At 43.0% G+C, this 25,444-nt stretch overlaps 1 protein-coding gene across 1 annotated transcript in view; it reads right to left on the reverse strand.

Moving 5' to 3' along the window:
• Positions 1-25,444, reverse strand: part of SORT1 (sortilin 1) — a 168,181-nt gene that overhangs the window by 66,886 nt on the left and 75,851 nt on the right. Inside the window, exons 10-11 of the mRNA XM_089681181.1 lie at positions 10,079-10,234; positions 9,887-9,993 (exon numbers count right to left, since the gene is read on the reverse strand). Of these exons, the coding sequence (XP_089537307.1) occupies positions 9,887-9,993; positions 10,079-10,234 (263 nt within the window). The remainder of the gene's footprint in view (positions 1-9,886; positions 9,994-10,078; positions 10,235-25,444) is intronic.

The following is a 25,444-nucleotide window of genomic DNA, read 5'->3' on the forward strand; positions in this document are numbered from 1 at the left end:
CCTTGCACCCCGGGGCCATTAGTACAATGTCAGTGTTTTTTTTTTTTTGCACTGATCACTGTATTGGTGTCACTGGGGATGTCAGTGACCCCAAGTCAGTTCCCCCCAGTGTCAGAATGTCAGAATGTCCGCCGCAGTCCCGCCATAAGTCGCTGATTGCTGCCATAAGTCACTGATCGCCACCATTATTAGTATAAAATTTTTTTTAAAATACCAGCATCTTTCCCGCCATTTGTAAACGCTATAACTTTCACCTAAACCAATTAATTTACACGTATTGGGGTTTTTTGTAGCAAAGACATGTCACAGAATGCATTTTGGCAGAAATTTGACTAAATTTGATTTTTACATTTTTTTTTTACTGGACATGTTTTATAGCAAAAAGTCCAAAATATTGTTTTTTTTCCTCAAAATTGTCAGCCTTATTTTTTTATAACGCAAAAAATAAAAAAAAAAACCCGCACAGGCAATCAAATACCACCGAAAGAAAGCTCAATTTGTGGGAAAAAAAAGGAAGTAAATTTAAATTTATGTACCGTATTGCATGACCACGCAATTGTCCGTTAAACTAGCGCAGCATAGCAAAAATATGGCGTAAATTGCAGTATCTATACCATAGTTTGTAGACGCTATAACTTTCACACAAAGCAATCAATATACAGTTATCGGGATTTTTTTTTTACCAAAAACATGTAGCAGAATACATTTTGGCCTAAATTTATAACTAACTTTGAGTTTACTATATATTTTTTATAGCTGAAAGTAAAAAATAGTTTTTCTTCAAAATTTTTGGTCTTTTTTGTTTATAGCGTGAAAAATAAAAAGCACACAGGTGATCAACTACCACCGAAAGAAAGCTCCATTTGTGTGAAAAAAAGGACGTAAATTTTGTTTGGGTGCAGCATTGCATGACTGTTGAATTAGTGCAGCGCCGAGTAGCAAAAAGAGGCCTGGTCATTAAGGGGGGTAAATCCTCAGGAGGGCAAGTGGTTAAACCGTAATGACTATCTTTCAGAAGCGCATAGACTACTATCAGATACAGACACATACTAAATTAAAAAGTGATCCACTCCTTACACTCAGTATCAAGGTCAAACAATTAGCTACCCAAGCATTTAATGATGGTATTATTTCTAAAATGAGAATATTTTTGATCTGAGAATTTTACCACACGCTGTATTTCTATTTGCCCAAGGTGCATAAAAATACTACCCATCCTCCTGGCCGACCCATAGTGGCCGCCATGAATAGTGTCTCTAGCAGCTTCTCACAATATGTAGATTTCTTCTTACAACCGTTAGCCCAAAATCTGCAATCATTTATCAGAGATGGTATACACCTATTAGAACTACTGCATACCTATCAATGGGAACCTACATATCTTTGGCTGTCCCTTGATGTCTCCTCTCTCTATACATCTATACCCCACCATGTTGGCATACGGGCCATACAACATTTTTTATCAGAGGATGCTACTATTAACCCTAGACAGGCCACATTTGTTCTCAATGCTACACTATTTTGTCTTACTCAAAATTATTTTCAATTTGATAGAGATTTCTACTTGCAGCTACAAGGCACAGCGATGGGAGCTAATTTTGCCCCTTCATACGCCAATCTCACTATGGGCCACTGGGAACATCTTTATATCTGGCATAACAACATATACCTATCCCACATTGTGTATTACAGTCGCTACATTGACGATATTATAATTATATGGGATGGGAACATTACTGACATTTAAGATTTTGTATCCTACTGTAAATATCAATGATATGGGCCTGGCATTTACCCATGTAGTCGACAAAGACCACCTAGCCTTTCTTGATATTTATCACAGCAACAATCAGATCCATGCCAGGAACTACACCAAACCCACAGCCGGAAACGTTTTTACATTAAAAGAGTTGCCAGCACCCACGTTGGCTTAGAAACATTCCTGAAAGCCAATTTTGTCGATTGTGCCATAACTGCACCCAGCAATCTGACTATATTTCACAAGGTACAATACTTAAAAATACATTTATAGAGAAGGGTTACCCTTTGGATATTGTAGAAGAAGCCCACACACTTTATACCAATGGCCCTACAACCTCAGAACATCCTACTGACAATATGCCATCACAGATTAGATTTGTCACTCAGTTCCATAGTCATCATAAGCAAATGGAATATACTATATGCAAACACTGACCAATCTTGCACCAAGACCCTTACTTCAAATCATTCTACCAAAACAACCCAAGTTTTCATACCGGAAAGCTCCCAACTTAAAAAGGGAAAAATAGCACCCAGTAAACTTAGAACAGTTCCTCTCACCCTTTCCCCTATTGTTGGTATGTATCAGTGCAAATAACCCTTTTGTAAGACATGCCAGTTTATTCATCATGGACAAAAGGAGTTCACTGTCAAAAGGGATATATCAGATTAAGGAATTTTACGCATGTTCTTCTGAATACATGGTCTATTGTCTAATTTGTCCTTGTGGTCTGAACTATGTGGGTAGAACCACACATACCCTTCGTAAACGTTTTGTCGAGCACCGTCGCCTTATAGAGGATGGAAAAGATCAGCATAACGTACCCAGACATTTCCTTGAATGCCACGATAAATCCACTGACGGTCTTAGTGTGTGGATCATTAAAGGAATGCCACGGGACATCCCTCTGGCAGAGCACTTTATGTGTCTCTGTCAGAGGGAAACTTTTTGGATCTACACCTTGGATGTGTTATCCCCTGGTGGCCTAAATGAGCTTGAAATAAGCTCCATTTTATAGGGACATTCGCTTCCTTCCTTTGGTTATAAATATCAACACAATATCCTTATACAGCGGTTTGTACTTTATCACTAGTAGTCTTTTCCTCCAACAAATTTAGGTATATCCCTTCCTTATCCCTGTCTCACTTAACTACGATCCCTTTTAGTACATCACAAAGGGATAATGAGATGCATAAAATTCACATACTATTATAGCAAGCCCATTTATTAAAATGCATTTTTCTAACTTTGTTTTTAATCTTGATTTTATATTTATTTATTTATTTATTTTTTATTTATGGTACAATCTACCTTTTTCATTATCTCATTGATTTATTCATTATTAAACATTTATTTTCACCTCCAATGTTCTATTTTATTTATTTTTAGATTTATTTTAGATTTAATTTAATTGTCATTTTCTATTTCCCTTCTATCGAATATGCCATTTTTTTTAGATATATGTTATATATGTATACATACACACTCGTATACTTTTTAACCCAAAGCATTAGAGCTATTCTCTCGTGTGTTTTTATTTCTACTTCTGTTTTTATACCGGTACGATGCAGGAAAACATGTAGGTCCCAGAAAACTACTTGCCTCCCTCCCATTCCCTTCACACTTTAAAAATGGCAGGGTTCTACTGGGGCTCAGGTCTGAAGGAGCCTATTGAGCATGTTCCAAAATGTATTACCGCCCCCTTCTCCTCCTACATCCAACTCTGCTCTCCTAGCTTCATTTTGATGCGCAGGAACATCCTGGACTACTTCCTGATCCTATAGACCGTTTGCTGCTGGACGTCCCACCTGGATCTAATTACCACAGTATGAGTCTTTTTAACTATTTATCTTGTAAGTGCAATTTATCCATGGTTTACTAAATTGTCAATACTGCACTTAGAGGCGCCTTCCTCTCTCTTTCTTGTTACTGCATTAGAGCCTTGCTTCCACTCTAAGAAGAGCCGCCTCAGTGTTATTGCTCCCATCCATCCATCCCCGATATCCATCTGGCACCTTTATTCTACAGCTACAGAGGTTGGGCTCCAATAAGCGCGCCCTATACAATACACATTTTCTGATGCTTTCCCACCTGTGCCCCCGTACTATTCACGGGATTCCATACTTATCGCATGTTTTGCTGATTTATTACAGAGGTAACTGGATAAAACTACCACTAAATTGGTCTCTGACCTGAAACAGGATTTCAGGGAGCTGGGAAATTGACTTCAGAATAGTGAATCTAAAGTTGATTATTCAGTTCACAGAGTGATTTAAAATTCTAACAGGATTGCCGACCTACAAGATCGCGTAGATGAAGCTTACAACAAAATAGATCTTGAGAAACGGGCTAGGCGGTACAACTTAACGTATTAGAGGTCTGCCTAGAAAAGGTAAAAGATATTGCCTCCATCACCCGCTCCCTTATACATTCTGCGATTCCAGCTATTGATGAAATCCATCTGGAAATAGATCGTATCCACAGGACTTTAGCCCCTTTAGAGCCGGATGGACCTCCTCGAGATGTAATTGTAAAGCCCCACTTCTTCAGGGTTAAGGAGGTGGTGATGCGACATGCTAGAGAACATCCAGATTTGGAGGTTAACGGTTACAACATTCAAGTCTTCGCAGACATCTCTCAAGCAACCATTCAAAAACAGGAAGCCTTCAAACTACTACTCTCACCCCTAATCCAGAAAGACATCCGCTACATATGGAACTACCCACTTAGTCTAAAATTCATTTAGAACGGCAAATCCTATTCCTTTTCCACATTCCTCGAAGGGGAAAAAAAATGCTGCTGAACTTGGACTTTATTACCCTTAGCCCCTCCTCACAGAACCAGTCCAAAGTCCCAACATGGGGCATCGGCCACCGCATATAATATAAACAAATACACACACACACACACACACACACACACACACACACACACACACACACACAGAGAGAGAGCACAACACAGAGAGAACGATTGCTACAGTGATGTCTCTAACTCTTTATTGGTATAGACCAGGGGTCTCCAAACTGCGGCCCAAGGGCCAGATGCGGCCCTTTGCTAGCCTTTATCTGGCCCTTGGGGCACTATTCCTTCCTCTGACACCAACAATGGGGCACTACTCTACCTCTTACTAACCCCAAGGTCATGTTTATTTTTACTAATGCTGGGCCCAGGACATTTTTACCCCCACTGGCCACAAACCCAGCCCTCCTAAACTCTGAAGGACAGTAGACTGGCCCTTTGTGTGAAAAGTTTGGAATCCCCTGATATAGGCTGTTTATATTTCAGTATATTAATTCTGTGTCCTTATGAGTTTCTCATGTACATTCCATGTGGACCACAGGGTGCCGGGAAGAGTCTATACGCTCTCCCTACTCAAAAGACTCTCCCCATTGTTTAACCTTGTGGAGACTCTTCCATCCCTTGACCTCGTGTCTAGGATATTTGTTGTTTTACTATCGTACGGTACATATTACTGTTTAGCCAGTTCGTTAGATGCAGACCATCCCTTGGCTTTGGCGTCTTTTTTTCTCTTTTTCTGCTTCCTTTACTCTCCTAATCTCTTTTACTATCTTTATTTGAGGGTCAACCTGGGATTCCGGAGACTTTTTTGGATACTCAATATCCTGTGCTGGTGGGCGAGTTTGTCTACTTATAACCATATCACTTGCTTTCCACATCTACCTTAAGACACCATACTGCCATGGTCCGATTGCTTTCCCATAATGTTCAAGGGTTAGGCTCCCCTTTCTAAGCGACTCAAAATATTTTCTCACTATAAGTCCCTGAGACTTGATATTGTTGCTTTACACGAAACACATTTTGCCCCTTCTTTCACACCTAGGTATATCCATAGAGATTTTCTGGTTTGTTTTTTCACGAACGCTTCTGAAAAAAAAAAAAAAAAAAAAAGAAGGAGGGGTGTCGCTATGTCTATGTCGCTATGTTCTATGTTCCAGACGGCTATCATTCACCGAAAATAAAGTGATAAGGGACAAGGAAGGGCCATACCTTTTAGTTAAGGGACAATTAAGGGGTAATTTAGTAACTTTTCTTATTTACTATGCCCCTAATACATATCAGGAGGCCTTTTTCCAATCACTATTTAAATCTCTACTGAATTGGAAGGCGATCTAGCATCAGATCATACGCTCGATAAATCTCATGTAGTTAAACCTAAATCCCCTCCCAAATAAAGTCGCAACTTCAAACAACTTTTGTATCGCTAGGGTTTAATTAACATGTGGAGGGAAGCCAATCCTACCTCTAGGAGATTACTCCCATTGTTCTAGAGCTCATAAAATCAATATTCTTGTATAGATCATATTTTTCTCCTCTTGGAAATACACTCAGCCTTGGTTGGACCATGATCCTGTGATACTGACACTTTCTAAATTGACAGTCAAACTGGCCAAGCCACAATGGCGACTGAAGGAGTCCCTACTTAGCAACAAGTCCTACTGTATAGAGGTTTGGGAACATTTGAAGTCTTACTTTGCAATTAATAAAGCAGAAGATACAACTCCTGTTAACTGGGCAGCCCATAAGTCTTCTGTTAGAGACCTCTTTATCCAACTGTGCTGCAGAATTAAAACATTTCATGAAGAATTGATCTCTGCCAAATCTAAAGAAAACGAATCCTTAGTCGTCCAACATAAAATGGCCCTAAACTCCGATATGTTATCTAAGGTAGAGAAAACCCGGTTAGAACTTAACACCTCTGTCTCACCACTAAAGCAGAAAAGCAACTACGTTGGATGAATCAAATTCTTCATGTGGCGGGGCAGATTAGGTTCCCTTCTAGCGCATAAGCTTACCCCTAAATATATTCACTCGGCGCTTCCCAAACTTCGGCTTGCAGGGCGTCATATCACACAGAATCCTCAGAAGATCCTTCCGAAATTTCATGACTTATATTATACATGGTCAACCCCAGCCAGTTGAGCCTTCCTCAATTCGATCCTTTCTGGAGACTGCCTCTTTCATTCCTCATTGAGGCCCATAGAGAGCTTATGGAACAACCCATTACTGATGCGGAGCTTAGATAAGTCATTAAATTGCTATCCTCACATAAATCCCCAGGCCCGACGGTCTCCCAAATAGCTACTATAAAATTTTCTGACCATCTTCGCCCCCGTGACTCTTTATTTTAATTATTTAAGAGAAGAGGGAGTGGTTCCTTTAGATGAGAACAAAGCATATATTAGTGTCATTCCAAAACCCAATAAAGATTCTACTCATGTTCACAATTATCGCCCTATTTCATTAATTGTGAACTGAAAATCCTAACGAAACATCTGGCTTTGCGCCTTAACTCCTTTTTGGCACAATATATTTATAAGGACTAGTCGGGTTTCATCTCTGGTCATCAAACACTGGAACAGATATACCAGTCTGTCACTCTGATTTCAGCTGTGCGCTCTAATTGGGATGCTCCTCTTTCAAGGGAACTTTTGCAACTCTTTGGACCTTCGATATCCTAACGTGGGAATATTTGTTTACTACCTTACAGGCTTTTGGATTTGGTCCTACGTTTCTCACTTTATTGCACTCGTTATATGATACTCCCTCGGCTCAAGTTTCCATTAGAGGTTACAGATCCTCCGCGTTCCCAATTTGACGTGGCACTAGACAGGGCTGTCATTGCATTTTGTACTGGCGATTGAACACTTAGCTATGACAAGCCGCTCCCATCCCCAAATCCATGGCGTTCATTGTGGACATAAATGTGCCCTATTTGCTAATGAGGTTCTTATGTATATTACCTCTATCCCTCTATCAAGCTAATTACCCTCCCCTCTTTAAGAAACAATGATGATCTTTGCCATTGGGCTGAGTACACCTTGTCCTGGTTTGGTCATCGTGATTAAAATGATGTTTTCGCCCCGAAAGCTATATTATTTTCGAACCTTATCGGTACCAATTCTGAGACGGGAGTTGCAGCATTTACAAGCTGAGGTCCTCCGCTTTGTTTGGAATAATAGAAGACCTTGGATGAACCAAAAGACATTATATGCCTCCAAACTGCGAGGTAGGATTGGCCTTCTTAATCTTCATGCGTATTTCCAAGCCACTCAAATTGCTCAACTGGCCTACACCACTGCTAGCGAATCTATGCCCTCCTCCTCTGGGCTTCTATCTAAGCTTTTTCCTGCCAGCCCCTAGCAGTCTGTGCATTACTTTGGCTTCCTAAATCTATCGCGCCCTCCTATACTATGCCCCACTTTGTCACATTCTTTGACAGTTTGGGACAGAGTACGCACCACAAATCATTAGCTTCCGCTCAAATACCCTTAGCGCGGTTTCTTTTGTAACCCTTTGTTGGTGAATCAATACAAGGATTGTTGCAGATAGGAGACTGCCTTAATGGTGCTCGAATAAACGCTTTACAGCATTTTAAAGATAGGCTACAAATGCCCACTACTGAAATCTTCAGATACAACCAGATTCTCTCATTTACCCGCTTGAAGCTTACTTTACTGGATGAACCACCTTTACTGACTAAATTTGAACTTTCCTGTCAGAATAGGGATTTCCCCAGAGGCCATGTCTCCACAGTGTATGCTCTCCTCATTGACCCGAGCTGTAAGCTTTCCTATATGGTTCAATGGGAACAGGACCTGAATGTCAATTATGAACTATCGGATTGGCAAGTTATTGCCCTGGCACTATCTACAATTTCCATCAATACTACCCTATTTGAAGCAAACTATAAAACATTGTTGATATGGTCCCTACTCGGACTGAGAGGATGCATCCATCTGCTTCTGCGATAGGTTATGATAGGAACATATTTTGGATTCATATGTTTAATTTTCATCAATTAAGTGACTGGGGTAAATATTCACAGATCTCTGGAGATGGCCCTTTCAGAAATTTATAGATAATGTTACCAGGAAATTCCATAAATTGATCACCTATATGCTGATGGCAGCGAGAATTACTATAGCTAGAAATTGGAAGCAAAATCGGTTGTCCCGTTTGACTATGTTAAGAATAAATTGAATTAGATTATGATCAACGACAAGCTCACCTGTATTCTACACAATACTTAAAAAATTGACAAAACAGGGAACCCGTAGATTCAATATATTTCTGTCCCTTAAATGTCCCTCATCTTGACCCTCTCCTTCGCTTTCTCTATTCTCTTTTCTCTATTCCACATTATTCTCTCTTCTGTTTGCTTGGGTGGGTTAAGCTCAATCTCTATTTGTGTTGCAACATTTGTCCTGCCTCAAATGACAATTACTCTAACAAACTTATTTGCGGCGTTCTACAATTTACATATTTTGACAGCACATGGTTTGGTATTACTTGTTATCTTAAAATTATTCAATAAAAACTATTGGAATATTAAATCTGGGGCCATGAAATGGTTAACTGTGTTGTGCTTACACTGTGTGCTGTTTTACTGGGGAGACATGCTGCTTTCTCTCTCTGCTGTGCAGAGAGAGAAAGCAGCATGTCCATGCTGACAGGAGAGAGATCTGTGTCATTTAAACACAGATCTCTCCCCTCTCAGCTTCAGTGGTGATCACCGAGTGCCAGCCGAGAATCACCAGCCAGGACCCGGTGATCGACATCTGCGGCAACCAATGACAGCGCGGGTAGGGCAGCGTGCGCCCCCTATCCGGTACTTCAAAATCACGCATACACACACGCGTGATTTTGCACAGACTAGCCACCCTGTAGCAGTATATATCTGCTATAGGGCGGTAGGCAAGTGGTTAAAACATTTAAAGATTTGTAACTAGCGATAAATTAGTTTTAAAGCACATAATCACTAGCCTCTGTTTCTACAGGCACCATGGAATAATTTATCAGCACTGAAGTAATTTTTCAACAGATCAGCTCACTGTGCACCCCCTCCCTCAACTGACTCAGAAGCCCCTAAGCTATCATGTAAACAAAGAACAGGTTATCTAGAAAGGGTGAGGTAAGCTTCTGGAAACTTTAAAAATAAAATTTGCACCACAGTGCCTGCAGTTAGAGAATTCAGTGAGTGCTTGTTTTAAGCTCATTTACAGTTGTAAGATTATGTAAATACCTCAACATCCATAGCCTGGCCACAGGAAGAAAAGGAGAGCAAAAAGAGCTGTTACAGTGATGGAAACTTTAGCTTACCTTTTCACTGTCTTTTGCTGTTGAGTCACATTTGGCATTTACCGGTTTGTTGATGCGGTTCCATTCTCCTCCTTGATCAAAGCTGATGACAGAATGGACAGAATTATCTGGAAGAAAAGTGTGCCCAGAATAAACTGGAAGAATCCACTATCTGTAATAAACTCTTTATGAGCGCAAGCAGTGTCAACCAACCTTCACTGAGAACACTTGTGATGAATACTCCACGGAGGGATGTCACATTGGTGAAATCAGTTTCTCCTCCTGTTTTGGTATAAAGATGTCTGTCTAAGGATTTGGAATAAACAATGCCTCGATCGTCAGATGTGTATATGGTTCCAGAGCCTGTGTCTGAAAAAAAAAATACGTCACAAACAAAAATACCAATATGTTTTTACTTCCTTTGTTACAATACCTTGGAAAAATTAGGCTGTTAAACGTGACCTACAAGCTGACTTATGTAATGCTGAGCTTGTCAGAACTGAATATACAGTATTTAAAGCTTATACTTTAATGCAGATATAAAAGACACAAAGTCACGTAGCACAGCATTTGTTAATAAATTGTTAAATAAACCATGCCCCCAGCCTAAACTTCGAAATCTGAATCCTTCCTAAAGGATGAACTTGTGTCTTTTTTCAACCAGACTATAACTATGCTCTGTTATTTTCCAGATTTCTCTAAAAACTTTAGCTTTTGTTAAGTTTTCAAAACAAAAAAAAACAAAAAAAAAAAAAAACCACCTTAAACTTCTGGGGGGGAGGGGGTTTAAGATGCTCATCTTTGCCAGCCTTGCACTGCTGCCACTCCTCTTCCTCTAGCTCAATTGCCTCTCTGAGCTGCTCCCATCATAGCTACGCACCATTCAAGACAGCCTTCAGCAGCAGTAAACTTATGCAACTGCTGCACTTTTGTTTCGATTACTCCATAGCAACTAAGCCAAGGAACAACTGAAATCAAAGTGCAGCCACTGTCCGCCCCACCTCCATTCAAGAAGATGCTGATTGCATGAGGTTCCAGTTTCCAGGAGTCCCTGTTTGTGCCTTGTTCCAGCTACTTAGAGCCACTTTTAGTGCTGCATTCCAGCAATTGAAGCCACTGTGCTGAGTTCCATTTAAAGAGCTGCTATGTCAGTCTTGGATTCTATTTAAGGCGATACTTCCTATGCTGGTTCAGGCTCTGTGGAGATGTCTGATGGAGATGGACACTACCCAAGGAGTAATTAGTCTGTGCCTGCTGCCCACTTTAGTTAAGGAGCAATTAAAAGCAAAAGTGCTGCTGCCGTTTCATCATTTACACATATTCTTTAGCTAGATCGGCTCTGACAGCTAACAAAAGGCACAATTGCTAAATAAAGAAAGTAGTTTGAGCAGGAATTTGTACAGGGCATCACATGAGTGCCAGCTTTGGGTCTGCTGGGGCCAGTGGCACTGAATCCAAAATGGCGATGCCCAGCAGTCATTTAAAACCATATTTGTCTTCTACAGAAAGGTGGCTTTGATCAAGACATAGAAAACTTAAGGTAACTGAATAATAAATGCAATAGCTATACTGGATGAATCTGGGGATATGGTCTCTCTAAAAAAAGATTGCAGGATTATTGTACTTACTGTAAATCTTTTTCTTGAAGTTCATTAATGGATACATGAATGTAGCAATTCTTAGGCATTTAGGTTATACTGCAGCCTTCAGGAGGTTTGGACACTGGCAAACAAAGATGTTAAACCTACCCCGTATAACCCAGCTTTAAATGGTCATGCCAAATTTTGTGAGCAATTGGTACATAAAACCAATAACACAGGGACAGGATCTGTGTTCCTCAATGAAAATATTTTACTGCAAGTACAAAATTTGTATTTTTGTATTTTATCTACTGATGGACACATAAGATGGTCAGTAGTACTTCTTAGACATTTGGAACATCCAAAAGCAGTCCAATTAAGATGTGGGCAACAGACACGGGGAGATCCAACAGACGTGAAAATCTTACTATAAGAAACTCTGAAGCAAATCAGTGCCTAAATGAAAGCTTGATGAAGAAGGTCCAAAAGCAAATATGGCAAAAACGCCATGACCAAAGGAAGAATATTGAGGTTCAACCTGGTGTTTCAGACCAGGACAGGTGAAACCCACTAAAGGGAAATCTGCTACCTGAAAACATGATGGACCATAATTAAATAGAGGTGTGAGGACAATCAGTCATCTGCCATAAAGAAACAAACTAATACTGTATCAGAATGACGGTAAGAATAAAGTGTGGAAAAGGCTTGAAACCGCTCATGATCCAAAGCACACAAGGTCATCTGTAAATCATGGAGGCAGTGTGATGGAATGGGCATGCATGGCTTCAAGTAGCGCAGGGTCATTGGTGTTTATTGATTATGTGACAGAAGACAGGCGCAGCTGGATGAATTCTGCAGTGTTTAGAGATATACGGTCAGCCCACATTCAGCTAAATGCAGTGAAGTTGATTGGACGGCACTTCAGTCAGATGGACAATGATCCAAAACACACTGCAAAAGCAACCCAAGAGCTTTTGAAGGAAAAGAAGTGGGATATTCTACAATGGCTAAATCAATCACCTGATCTAAACCCAATTGAGAATGCATTTCACTTGCTGAAGGCAAAACTAAAAGGCAGAAAGACCCCCAAAGAACAACTGACGTCAGCAGCAGTTAGAGCCTGGCAAAGCATCAGAAAGGAGGAAACCCAGTCTTTGGTAATGTCCATGGGTTCCAGACTTCAGGCAGTCATTGCCAGTAAAGGATTCTCAACAAAATATTAAAAATGAACATTTTAGTTATGATTATATTCATTTGTCCAATTAAATTTGAGCCCCTGAAAATAGAGGGACTGTGTATAAAAATGGTTGCAGTTCCTAAAATTTGTACTTGATATTTATGTTCAACCCCTTGAATTAAGTCTGAAAGTCTGCACATCAAATTCATTTGGATTATTTAGTTTTAATTTATTCTGGTGGCATACATAGCCAAAAGTATAAAAATTGTGCCTGTGCCCAAATATATATGGACCTAACCGTACATACTATAAAAGGATGTTACCTAATAGATAAGTAATATCTCAAAGATATCAGCATGGATAGAACACTCCTCTCAGCAGCAAATCCAAGTAAAGAAAAAGGAAGGAAACCTTTAATCTTCAAAGAACGATTGGGGTGATCCACAATATTTCTGTAAAAGGGGGCAGGGTTTGTTCCAAAAACAAACTCATTTCATGTGGGTGGTAACCACACTACAACCTGCCTGACCAAATATTCAAATACATGATTCAAGGATTCATTAAAAATAGCCTTGTAAAAGGGCAGAATCAACTCCATAGGACCTAGGGGTAGGAAACTGCATACTAACGATAGGGACAATTATTCTGATAGAGAGTAGGAAGAAAATCTATCCTCCAGTACTTGAGTCCCTCAAAGGCTCCTGGACTTACATTATCCACTCTAGGGGGACAGTGTCCAGCCTGTTGCCCTTCAAAAGAAGTAAAGTACCTATCAAGATAAAAACTTCCAGGGAAGGAAGAAAAAAAAAATGGAACGATACTTGCTTGCATGCAGAGATCCTGAAGAAATACTTTTTCAAGGACCAGAAAACAGCACAGATCACAAGATATTTTAAAGATCCTTGGCATACTGGTGACAGAACATCCAAATGGTTTAATAAAAGGATTTCATCACAAAGTAGCAATGTTTCAGAGCCATGTAGGACCCCTTCTGCAAGTCACATGCCTGCAGAAGGGGTCCTACATGGCTCGGAAACCTCACTACTTTATTCTGTGATGTTAGCATTTTAATAAATCGTTTGGACATTTTTTTTGAAGATCCTTGGTGTGCTGGTAATATACTGTATCTTGTAATCTTCTCATGAAGGTCCTGTTAGCATTCCACAATAAGGATGCCAGGAAAAAAAAAAAAAAAATCACTAGGGTGACCATAGGTCAGTGATGTGGGTAGGGTTCAAAAACATGACTTTTCAGTGTATTGCTTTAAAGTCAAGGCAGTGCTAGGAACTGCTTCCAGTTGATCCTGCTAGACACTAAATCCCTCAAGTGGGAGATATGTCTTAAGAAGAGTCAAGCAAAACAAGAACGCAACCAGCTTTGATGGAAAGGAAAAAACTCAGCTGCAGAGGAGAGGAAAAATGAGATTCAACAGGATCTCATTCCCAAGGATAATTTTCAACCATGGTAGGAATCAAATCACAGAGTGACTTGAAATTCTGGATAGATACACAATAGGATGCAGTAATACCAAAATGGGCAGCTATAAACAATGCCCAACCCAAAAAGGTTTAGAGTAGAAACTACAAGGGGATGCTTGAGCACCCCAACTGCAAGCAAATAAACCCGTGAAAAACCCAGGAAGATGAAAATACAGCCTCTCACTTGCAAAATAGAGGACTAAACAGATGGAATTGAAGACTTAAGGCCTGAGATCTGCTGCTTGATTGGGAGGTAGACTGATAATCCACAAGGTATTACTATAGTAGCAGATGAAGAATGGTGTTACTCCACCCTATTTACAGATCTCCTGTGCCAAGGTGTATACTCCAATCACCACAGATACTAGGCATGACATTGCCAAGAAAAGAACTGAAGAGATGCTTCACCTTAAAGGGTGAGTCAGTCATGTGCTCCTTGTATGTATACTAAACGTCCAAAGCACAAAACCAAAGTGCCCTCTGCATAAGAACAGACGTTACGTGGTCTTTTACAAGCTTGGATGCTTGTAAAAGACCGTCAAAGATGAGCCACAGAGCTCCACACATTTGATCCAAAAGCTCCAGTATACAAGGAGTTTGTCCATTAAGTGAAAGGTCAACTTTAATAAGATTGATCCACAGTGACATGGACACTCAAATCAGAGTCAGCGCCAGCAGGTGACAGAGGGGTTGATTTACTAAAGGCAAAATAGATTGTGCGCTTTGCAAAGTGCAGTTGAATTCTGCAAGAGCAGTTGCTCCAGAGCTTAATAAATGAGCAGAAGCTCTGACTTACATCATCCAGTCATGTGCAAGCAAATGTGCTTTGTTTGTTTTCCTTGCACGTGATTGGGTATTCCTTGCAAAGTGAATCTTTACCTCATTTACAAAGCTCTATAGCAATTGCACTTGTATGGTGCTCTATTTGCCTTTAGTAAATCAACCCCAGATTGTCACTGCAGATAACTGGACACCTAAATAAGGATTCTGTTTGTTGTGTGCAACCCCTGTAGGTTAAAGTGTCATTAAAACCACATCATAAAAAAACATCAATAAATGCTTTATTACATGCCGTCTCACTCAGTCACTATGGGATTTGTTTTCTGTATTCTGCAAAAAAACCTGGTTCATCTTGCTGTTCTGTCACCCCCTTCTGCCCATGTCCCCACGGCAGGTGGAGATTTTGCAGAACAGTGTGGGCAGCTACCGCACATGCTTAGTTTTCAGTACATTTCAGCCCTGAGCATTTCCTCCCTATCACATCTGAGCCGCGCATGTATACGCAGTGGTAAATGACAACCCACTCCCTCCCTCCTCCATGTCCACTAACCAGCTAAACACAATGGCGGAGGGATATTAAACCTTGATTGAGGTTGGAAGGGCATGACAGCCTGTGACTGGCAGAAATCCGCACACCATGTTATTGCCAAAAAATAAGATTAGACTTGAAAAATATATTTGTATGACAATTTCAAACAGTTTGATATTTATTTTTACTCTGTATTCCAAAGGCTATTTTTTTTTATTATTATTATGAACACGTGACCAGTAGCAGAAGACTAGAAGCTCCTCCTGCCACAGTTTCCTTACAGACAGGATGGGAAAGAGCTGGGTCATGTGACAACTGTATATATTTTATTTATAATATTTAGTGCCATCATCCACATACTGAAAGAGGGAAAAATTTAAACAGTGGTGCTTAAATGTGGTACTCAACACACACACAAAGACACCATCTGCACAGCGGCCACACCCCGGGCAACAGCTTCGACAGGCTGGCCAAACCAGGTTGAGAGTAGCCGTTGGTTCATTGACCTTCGGTGAGTTAGGGACTTGTCTATCCCGAGCATGTGAAGACAGATTTCGGATTGAGCGGATGAAACCTACTAGAGAATAGGACAACGCTCATGAAGGTGGTCTCCGCAAGTGATGTGGTACACAAAGAGCTCGGCAAGACAAAAAAAGCACCCTGGTCAGCCACTGCACCCATCCCATTTCCAACTGTCTCGGCTCTTGTCCTGCCATTGGAGCAAGACGGAATCTGGGAAGAGAGAGTGAGAATGACAATGCGCACCTCTCCCTCACTTTAATCCAATTCACGCGCAAGTCTTGACATCCCCCCCAACTCCCATAAATCTTCAAAGTCCTGTGGCGATGGGCGAGTGACAAAGCAGCAGGTGTGGATACACTGGGAGCTGTAGCCGTGGACCTGCACACAGGCGGCTCAGGTCTAATGGTCATCTTCCAGCTGACTTAAGAAACAGCTGGATTTGGCGTCTGAGCGACTCAGAAGCCCTCTTTAGGACCACACTTCTCATCTCCGTAGCAAGAGGAAGGGGCTAGAAAATGTGTCCTAATCATTGTTGCTTCACTGAACCCTGGCCAGCTTACCACTGCTGGAGGGGATCCCATTTCATGCGGTCGAATAACAAAACTTCAAAGAAAACAATGTGGTACCACTCACTATTATCACATTGAACATACGCATGCTTCAAGACAACCTCTCAGCAGATCGACCAGAAAGAAGAACAGCCCTGGTCACCAGAGAGCTCGCAAGATTTAACATAGATGTCGCGACCCTGCGTGAAACTCGTTTAGCCAAATAAACAGAAACAGGAGGCGGCTATACAGTCTTCTGGTGTGGATGAAAAAGTAATGAACGCCGTGCATCTGGAGTTGGCTTTGCGGTTAAGAATCATCTTGTCCGCAAACTTCCCAGTCTTCCCAGGGGCGTAAGCGAACGACTCATGACACTGCATCTTCCACTACCGAGAGGAAAACAAGCCACACTGGTCAGCATCTACACACCCACAATCACGAATCAGGATGAAGTAAAAGACCAGATTTATGAAGATCTTTATGCCCTGCTCTCATCCGTGAAGCGTACCGACAGGCCAATTTTACTTGGCAATTTCAAATGCAACAGCAATGGCCTATTACTACTGAAGACATGTGCAGCTCATGATCTGATCATCACTAATACCATCTTTCACCTGCCCACTCGCAAAAAGACATCCTGGATCCAAGCACTGGCATCTTATTAATTAAATCATCGTGCGGAGGAAAGACAGACAGGATGTTTAAGGGTGACCAAGGCCATGCCGAGTGCTGACTGTTGGACTGGTCATCATCTCCAAATTAAGCTTTCACATCAAGCCAAAAGAGACGTAAGCAGGGAAACAAAGCTGTGATTAAACAGATTAACGTCAGTAAACTGAGGAACCCCAACACAGCAGCTTCACTAGCAGAAGATCTTGACAACAAACTCTCAGAGCTGCAATTAGAGGGAAATGCAGTGAAGGACTGGGATTGCTCCCGGGATATTGTGCACTCTTCTGCACTAAAGGTTCTTGGACCCTGGTTTGCCGAAAATGATGAGATCAAGGCCCTACTTGCTGAAAATCACCGACTTCACCGGTCGTCAACAGCTAAGAAAAATGCCTTCAAAACACTCGCAGGACCATACAGAGCAAGCTTCGCAAGATGCAAGACTCCTGGTTGCGTGCCAAAGCAGATGAAATTCAGAAGTTTGCTGATAGAAACAATGCCAAACGGTTCTATGAAGCCCTCAGATCCTTGTACGGACTTCACCCCTTTAGGAAGCTCCCCTATACTAGACTCAGATGGTGCAACTCTAATTACAGAGAAGACTTTGATCCTACAGTGTTGGGCTTCCACTACCAATAAGCCTGGACGCCCCACCAACAGAGACTGAAATCAACATTCCTCAGGAACTGAAAGATGCGTCCATCGTACACCTCTACAAGAGGAAAGGGAAGACAGGTCTGCGATAATCAGAGGAATATCACGGCTTTCCATCACAGGCGAGATCCTTGCGCGAGTGTTGCTGAACCGCCTGATTGACCACCTGGAACAGGGTTTATTACCCGAGACAGTACAGTTTCCACAAGGTGTGGCACTGTGGACATGATCTTCGCAGCCCAACAGCTCCAAGAGAAGTGTCAAAATCAGAATCGCAATTTGTCCACCCCACTATATCCACTGAAATTCTAAATTTTTCACAGAAGTCTCTTAAATCCTCCGGGAATCTCAATCTTGCCAATTTCCCATTTCTCCACCTGATCAGAGAGGCTGGGAACCCCCAATTATACCGAACTCCTCTTTCATCTGATCTCAGTACTCTTCGTCTGGATAAAGTCTCAGGAGCTACATCCGCAAAAATCTGCAAGTTTGTCTTTCCAAATTTTATTTCAGTGATATGATGCAATTTTTTCCATATTCTCTCTCTCCTCTATGTACTCTCTCCAGTTTTAGAGGGTCCGTGCCTGTTCTTCCTAATAGGGGGTTAAGTATACTTTTTATTTTTCCCGGCAAATCCTCTTCTCTTGTATTCTCGGATAGGCCCTGGATCCTCAAATTATTTCTCCTTTCTCTATTCTCTTGGTCTTCCAGTTTATATGATAACTACTTCTGTTCTTTTTCCATCTCTTCCACTCGCATTTCCAAATTTTTAGTCTCCTGCACTTTGGCCTCCATTTTTCCCTCTATTTCTTCCGCTCTAGATATCACTCAACCCAAGTCCTTATGAATCACTGATATTCTAGAGTGTTCCCCCACCAACTTTCTCTTTATTTCCTTTTGATTCCCCAGACCTTGACGCTCAGGGCTCTTTTCTTGTATTGGAATGTATCTCTTAATGGTACTTGAGTTTATTTGACTGAGGGGTCTTTAACCCACCTCCTTTGGTCGCTCTACTCCTCATATTAAAATGGACACTTGACCTGCTGAGAAAACCCAGCACCTTCTACCCGCCCAGTCCACCTTTACAAATGTCCAAACGCCTAACAGTGACAATAAGGCAAGTTTGATAGCACTATTAAACAGTTGTCCCCAGCAACTCACCAAGTCCTTGTAGGCACGACTCTCTGACCCCTTGTGGATGGATGGATATTCTGGGCCGGGAAGTCCAGTCAATTTCAAGTCCCTTGTACCATCAGGTGTCTCAGGGTCTTTTTTTTCTACTGGTGATAGGACCTATGCACAGCTTTTCCTCAAGGATCCTTCAAGGTATCTGTCTTCGATCCTTCCAGTATCTCCAGAGATCAGCCTCCAGGACCACAGGGCTGAGAGCTGCAGCCACGCCACACCCTCCAGGAAGCCCACGACTCCCTTCACTCCTCCAGCCAGTGCTGACACTTTTCTCCTGTCACACTGCAGCCGGTCCCCAACACAGGCAGCTCCGGCGTCCCCGTTCTCCAACACTTCCCCTGAGCCCCGTCGCATGACCGCATCAAAGCTCCTACCGCCGCTGCACCACTGGGACGCCTCCCCTCACCGATCCCAATCGTCCGACCCCCAGAGGAGACCACCATCCGGACCAAAAAGATATGGCCAGAGGGGTATCCCACTAGAAGGCAGACAGCTTAAGAAAAATATCTTCCTGGCGTCCGGAGCTCCTTAGCTTTGAGGGCTCACAGTGCCATACTCGGGCCCCTCCCCCCCTTAAAGGGGACCAATGAGAGAGGCAATTAGAAGTGAGGAATGGCAGCAAGTAAATGGAAGAAAAAAAGTAGTTGGATGTGGGGCTTAAGGATGGGGGGAGGTTAAACGGGGTGGTTTTTCTCGTCCCCCCTCGTGTTTTTTTCTTCCTCGCTGTTCCTCCACTTTCGGCGCCCAGCCTCTGTCTGTCGCTCCCGTGACCCTCCATCTGAATCCCGAGTAGAGGTGTGTGTCTGGAGCTCCCTTAGTCTCGATATAGTTGAAAGAAAGGAGACCTTCTATGTTGAGAACATGGGGTCAAGGGAGGAAGGGAGGGAGGGATGGATGGATGGGTGGGGAGAGGGGGGAAGGGAGGGGGAGAGGGAGAGATGGGGGGGGGGGAGAGGGAGAGATGGGGGGGGGGGGGGAGAGGGAGAGATGGGGGGGGGGGGGAGAGGGAGAGATGGGGGGGGGGAGAGGGAGAGATGGGGGGGGGGGGAGAGGGAGAGATGGGGGAGGGGGAAAGAGGGAGGAGGATGGGGGGGGGGGAAAGAGGGAGAGATGGGGGGGGGGGGGGAAAGAGGGAGAGATGGGGGGGGGGGGGAAAGAGGAGAGAGGGGGGGGGGGGGGAAAGAGGGAGAGATGGGGGGGGGGGAAAGAGGGAGAGATGGGGGGGGGGAAAGAGGGAGAGATGGGGGGGGAAAGAGGGAGAGATGGGGGGGGAGAGGGAGAGATGGGGGGGATGGAAGGGGAGAGGGAGAGATGGGGGGAGAGGGGGGGAGAGGGGGGGGAGAGGGAGAGATGGGGGGGGGGGGGAGAGGGAGAGATGGGGGGTGGGGGGGAGAGGAGAGATGGGGGGGGGGAGAGGGAGAGATGGGGGGGGGGGAGAGGGAGAGAGGGGGGGGGGGAGAGGGAGAGATGGGGGGGGGAGAGGGAGAGATGGGGGGGGGGGGAGAGGGAGAGATGGGGGGGGGGGGAGAGGGAGAGATGGGGGGGGGGGGGGGGGGAGAGGGAGAGATGGGGGGGGGGGGGGGAGAGGGAGAGATGGGGGGGGGGGGGGGGAGAGGGAGAGATGGGGGGAGAGGGAGAGATGGGGGGGGGGGGAGAGGGAGAGATGGGGGGGGGGGGGGGGGAGAGGGAGAGATGGGGGGGGGGGGGGGGAGGGAGAGATGGGGGGGGGGGAGAGGGAGAGATGGGGGGGGGGGGAGAGGGAGAGATGGGGGGGGGGAGAGAGGGGGGGGGGGGGGGAGAGGGATGGGGGGGGGGGGGGGAGGGAGAGATGGGAGGGAGAGATGGGGGGGGGGGGGGAGAGAGAGATGGGGGGGGGGGGAGAGGGAGAGATGGGGGGGGGGAGGGAGGGAGAGATGGGGGGGGGGAGAGGGAGAGATGGGGGGGGGGGGAGGGGAGAGATGGGGGGGGAGGGGGGAGAGGGAGAGATGGGGGGGGAGGAGGGAGAGATGGGGGGGGGAGAGAGGAGAGGAGAGGGGGGAGAGGGAGAGATGGGGGGGGGGGGGGAGAGGGAGAGATGGGGGGGGGGAGAGGGAGAGATGGGGGGGGGGGGAGAGGGGAATGGGGGGGGGAGAGGGAGAGATGGGGGGGAGAGGGAGAGATGGGGGGGGGGAGAGGGAGAGATGGGGGGGGGGGGGAGGGAGAGATGGGGGGGGGGGAGGGAGATGGGGGGGGAGGAGGGATGTACATGAGTTGAATAGTGTGAGTTCCCATACCTATAAATTGAAATGCAGATTAAAAAGAGAAATAGATATTAGACATGAGTCTGATTAACATTTTAACTTATAACGTGAAAGGTCTAAATTCTCTGACTAAAAGAAATAAGATAATTAGGGAAGTCCACCAACATTTTACAGATGAGGCTTTTCTACAAGAGACGCATCTTTATTATGATACCAATATTAAAATATATTCAAGGTATTACCCCCACCTGGTACTATGAGGACTCACAAATAAAGAGGGCCAAGGGAGTAGCAATAGGATTTGCAAAAACATAAGCTTCGAGGTTGAAGAAAAATTGGTGGATCCAAAGGGTTGGTATTTAGGATTAAGGAGGGGAAATTGCAAGGGCAAGAATATACATTGGTAAATATTTATTGCCCAAATAAGAACCCAGAGGATTTCCTTCTAAGTGTAATGGGGAAAAATTATGAAATTTAAGAGAGGAAGCCTGATCGTGGCCAGAGACTTTAATTGCTTTTTGGACCCACGGATGGATAGTTCTTCGGGTGTGCAGAGCGAGAGAGGGAAAAAGTTCAAAAAAGGATTACATCAAAATCAATTAATAGATACGTGGAGAGTAAAACAACCCAGAGATAGGGACTATACCACCTTCTCTTTTGCGCAACAGATCATATTCACGATTGGATTACGTATTGATAGAACATAGCTTGGAGAAAGGTTGGGAAGATTATTCTTAAGAGAAGAATTGAAGGACCGAATTGAACAGGAAGTGAAAGTCTTTAACAGAGTCTCAAAGGAAAGATACCAGTGGGGGAATAGGCCAGGTAAATTTATGAAGAAGAGACTGAAGGAAAAGAAAAAATTTATATAGAAAAAATTAAAAGATGAACATGGGGAGTTGGTCTATGCCACCAATGGTATCGCTGATGTCTTCCAAAAGTTTTATAGTAAACTGTATGAGATGAACCCCATAAATCTAAAAATTACAGAGGAAGAGAAGGCAAACATTTTTAATTGCAGCTGATTTACCAACAATTGCAAAAGAGAAGTTAATATCCCTAGAACAAGCTCCCAAGATGAAATTAGGATGGCTCTGAAGAATATGGCGGGGGGAAAGAGCCCGGGCCCTGATGGTTATACAGTGGGATATTATAAAACATTTAAAAAGAGTTATTGGTCCCTAAACTTTGCAGATGTATGAATGCACTGGGCAAAAGAATGGAAATGAGAGGAGATTCATTGCACGCACATATAACAATCATTCTCAAAGGGAAAGATAGCTCACAATGTAATAGCTAAAGACCCAATTCATTACTAAATACAGATAACAAATTTTTCACGAAAGTATTAGCTACCAGGTTGAAGGAACGGATGCCAGAATGGGTGCATTTAGACAAGGTAGGTTTTGTGCCAGGAAGGGAAGGAAGAGATAATGGCTTGAGGACATTACTCCTGCTACAAAAAGCAAAGAAGTAGCCAGTTGACAATAATCCTGTCGATAGATGCAGAAAAAGCCTTCGATAGGGCAGACTGTGGGATTATGTTAAAAATACACTGGAGGTCCTGGGAATAGGGGGAACAAAAAAAAAAAAATGTGGAAATGGATAAAAGGGCTTTATAACGCCCCTTCGGCAGTGGTCAAGGTTAACGGGACCCTGTCTGGGACTTTTGGAATGCATAATGGAACTAGACAGGGATGCCAACTATCCCCGTTATTGTTTGTATTATCCCTGGAACCTCTTCTGGCAGCAGTAAGATAGAACATAGATATTACAGGAATTGAGAGGCGTTTTATATAATGAACCCTAGAGTTGTGCTACCTAACTTAATGGAACTGTTGAAACAGTATGGAGAGTTATCCAATTTAAAAATCAACCCTACAAAATCTGAAATTTTGAATATTAATGTGTTGAAGGTAGAAAGTAAGAACTTGCAAGAAGAATTTCCATTTGCATGGAGGGAAAGAGATTTAAATTATTTGGGAATAAAACTAACCCCCCCGCAATAAAGGACCTATACCAGGTTAATTATATCCCACTAATAAATGAAATTAAAGAGGAGATGAGAAGACTCTCAGGAGGGTGGGTCTCATGGATTGGGCGGATAAATCTGGTGAAGATGGTAACAGTCCCAAAAATCCTGTATAAGTTTCAGATGCTCCCTATAAAATTTACCTGGATCCTTTTTCAGGATAATAAAAAAAATTGATATCGAAGTTTATATGGGCTAACAAGAATTAAATATGAAGCCTTATGTTATCATAAAGAGAAGGAAGAACTAAATTTGCCAAAATATGAGGAAGTATTATCGGTGTTATCACGGGTGGTGGACTGGACACAATTCACAAGAAAAAAAGTTGGGTTAAAATGGAAGGCATATTAAGTAAAACACAGTTGGAAAGGATCATTTGGATCCCACAGGAGTTTGGGGCACTGAACAAAAATAGTAGCACACTGACATGGGAACATTTGGGAGATACAGTAAACAAAGGGAAGTTATGCACTTTTCAAGAATTAAAGGGATTTCTTTTCTGTTTTAGATGAAGATATTGCCAATTGGGACATTTTGTCTCATCGCTCCCTCAGCCACTGAGGACAGTGGGGAACATGCTCCCATTCGAAAAACTGTTGCGCTCTAAGACCGGTTGTGAACAGGATTTATAATATCCTGGCTGAACTGGTGGGAGCTGGGGTCCCGTCATTCTTGGAGAGATGGGAAAGAGAATGGGGTACAAAAATGAATGATCAACAGAAGAGGAAAATGTTTAAGTTAATGCATGGGGTGATGAACACAAATATAGTTGAGATGAATTCTAAATGGTTTTTCTAGATGGTACTGTACACCGAGTGTGGCACATAAACAGTGAGTATCACCTCTATGTTGGAGAGGATGTGGGGTAACAGGGACAATGGCTCATATATGGTGGGAGTGCCCAAAAGTTCAGGTATTTTGGCAAGAGATAATACATTATATACAGGAGATTTGTGGGACATCCATCCAGAAGGATCCGTGGGTGTGTCTGTTCTATAAAACAGAGATGTCAGTAAAACAATATAAAAACAGATTATACCATCTGATTAGCACAGCAAAAGGTTTAATCTCTAAATTTTGGCAGGCCCAGGACCCTCCAACAATGAAGGATTGGACAGACAGAATTGAATATGTTAATGGGATGGGGAAAGATGAAATAGAAATTATATATATATATATATATATATATATATATATATATATATATATACATATATATATATATATATACATATATATATATATATACATATATATACATATATACACACACACACACACACACACATACATATACACACACACACACACTTGACCAATAGGAGGGGAAAGGGATGATTAGACAAAATTGGACAGGGATTTTTGTATTGGGAAGGGGGATATTGTGCATTTGTATTATCTAATAAGAACATATGACTTTTGTAGTGTATTTTAAAAAAGAAAATTTATTTAAAAACATATATATAAAAAAATAATAAAAATAAATGTGAATCGTACACCACCTTTGTGGATCTCACCAAGGCTTTTGACACGGTCAGTCGCGAAGGTCTGTGGTGCATCAGTTTGGATGCCCTAACAGATTCATCGTAATGGTACATCAGTTCCACGACAGCATGATGGCTCATGTTTTGGATAAAGGAGGAGCTTCAGAGGCCTTTCCCATTACAAACGGCGTCAAGCAAGGTTGAGTGCTGGCACCGCCCCTGTTCAGCATAATGTTTCCAGCCATGCTGTCAGACGCCTTCCAGAACAGTTCCTTGGGAGTTAGCCTGAGATACAGGACCGATGGGAAACTGCTCAACCTGAGAAGACTCCAGGCTGTCACAAAGGTAAAGGAGACTGTGCTACGAGACCTTTTTGCTGATGACTGTGCCCTGAATGCTGGATCAGAGCAGGAAATGCAAGCCAGTGTGGACAAATCCGCAGCAGCATGTGACAACTTCGGCCACCTCATCAACACAAAGATGACCAAAGTGCTGCATCAGCCAGCTCCGAAAGCCCATCACCAGGAGGTTACCATCACAGTGAAGGGACAAAAGCAGCAAGCAGTGGACCAATTTAGATATCTTGGTAGCACCCTATCCCATGCAGTGACAATTGACATCGAGGTCACCTGCAGAATCGCCAAGGCAGGCTCCGCATTTGGCAGACTACTGAACAACGTGTAGGACCGCTGTGGAAT

This window comes from Staurois parvus, unplaced genomic scaffold, assembly GCF_062004578.1.
Source record: "Staurois parvus isolate SC_StPar_1 unplaced genomic scaffold, SC_StPar_1.0 ptg000261l, whole genome shotgun sequence".
In the NCBI taxonomy this organism is placed as follows: domain Eukaryota; kingdom Metazoa; phylum Chordata; class Amphibia; order Anura; family Ranidae; genus Staurois; species Staurois parvus.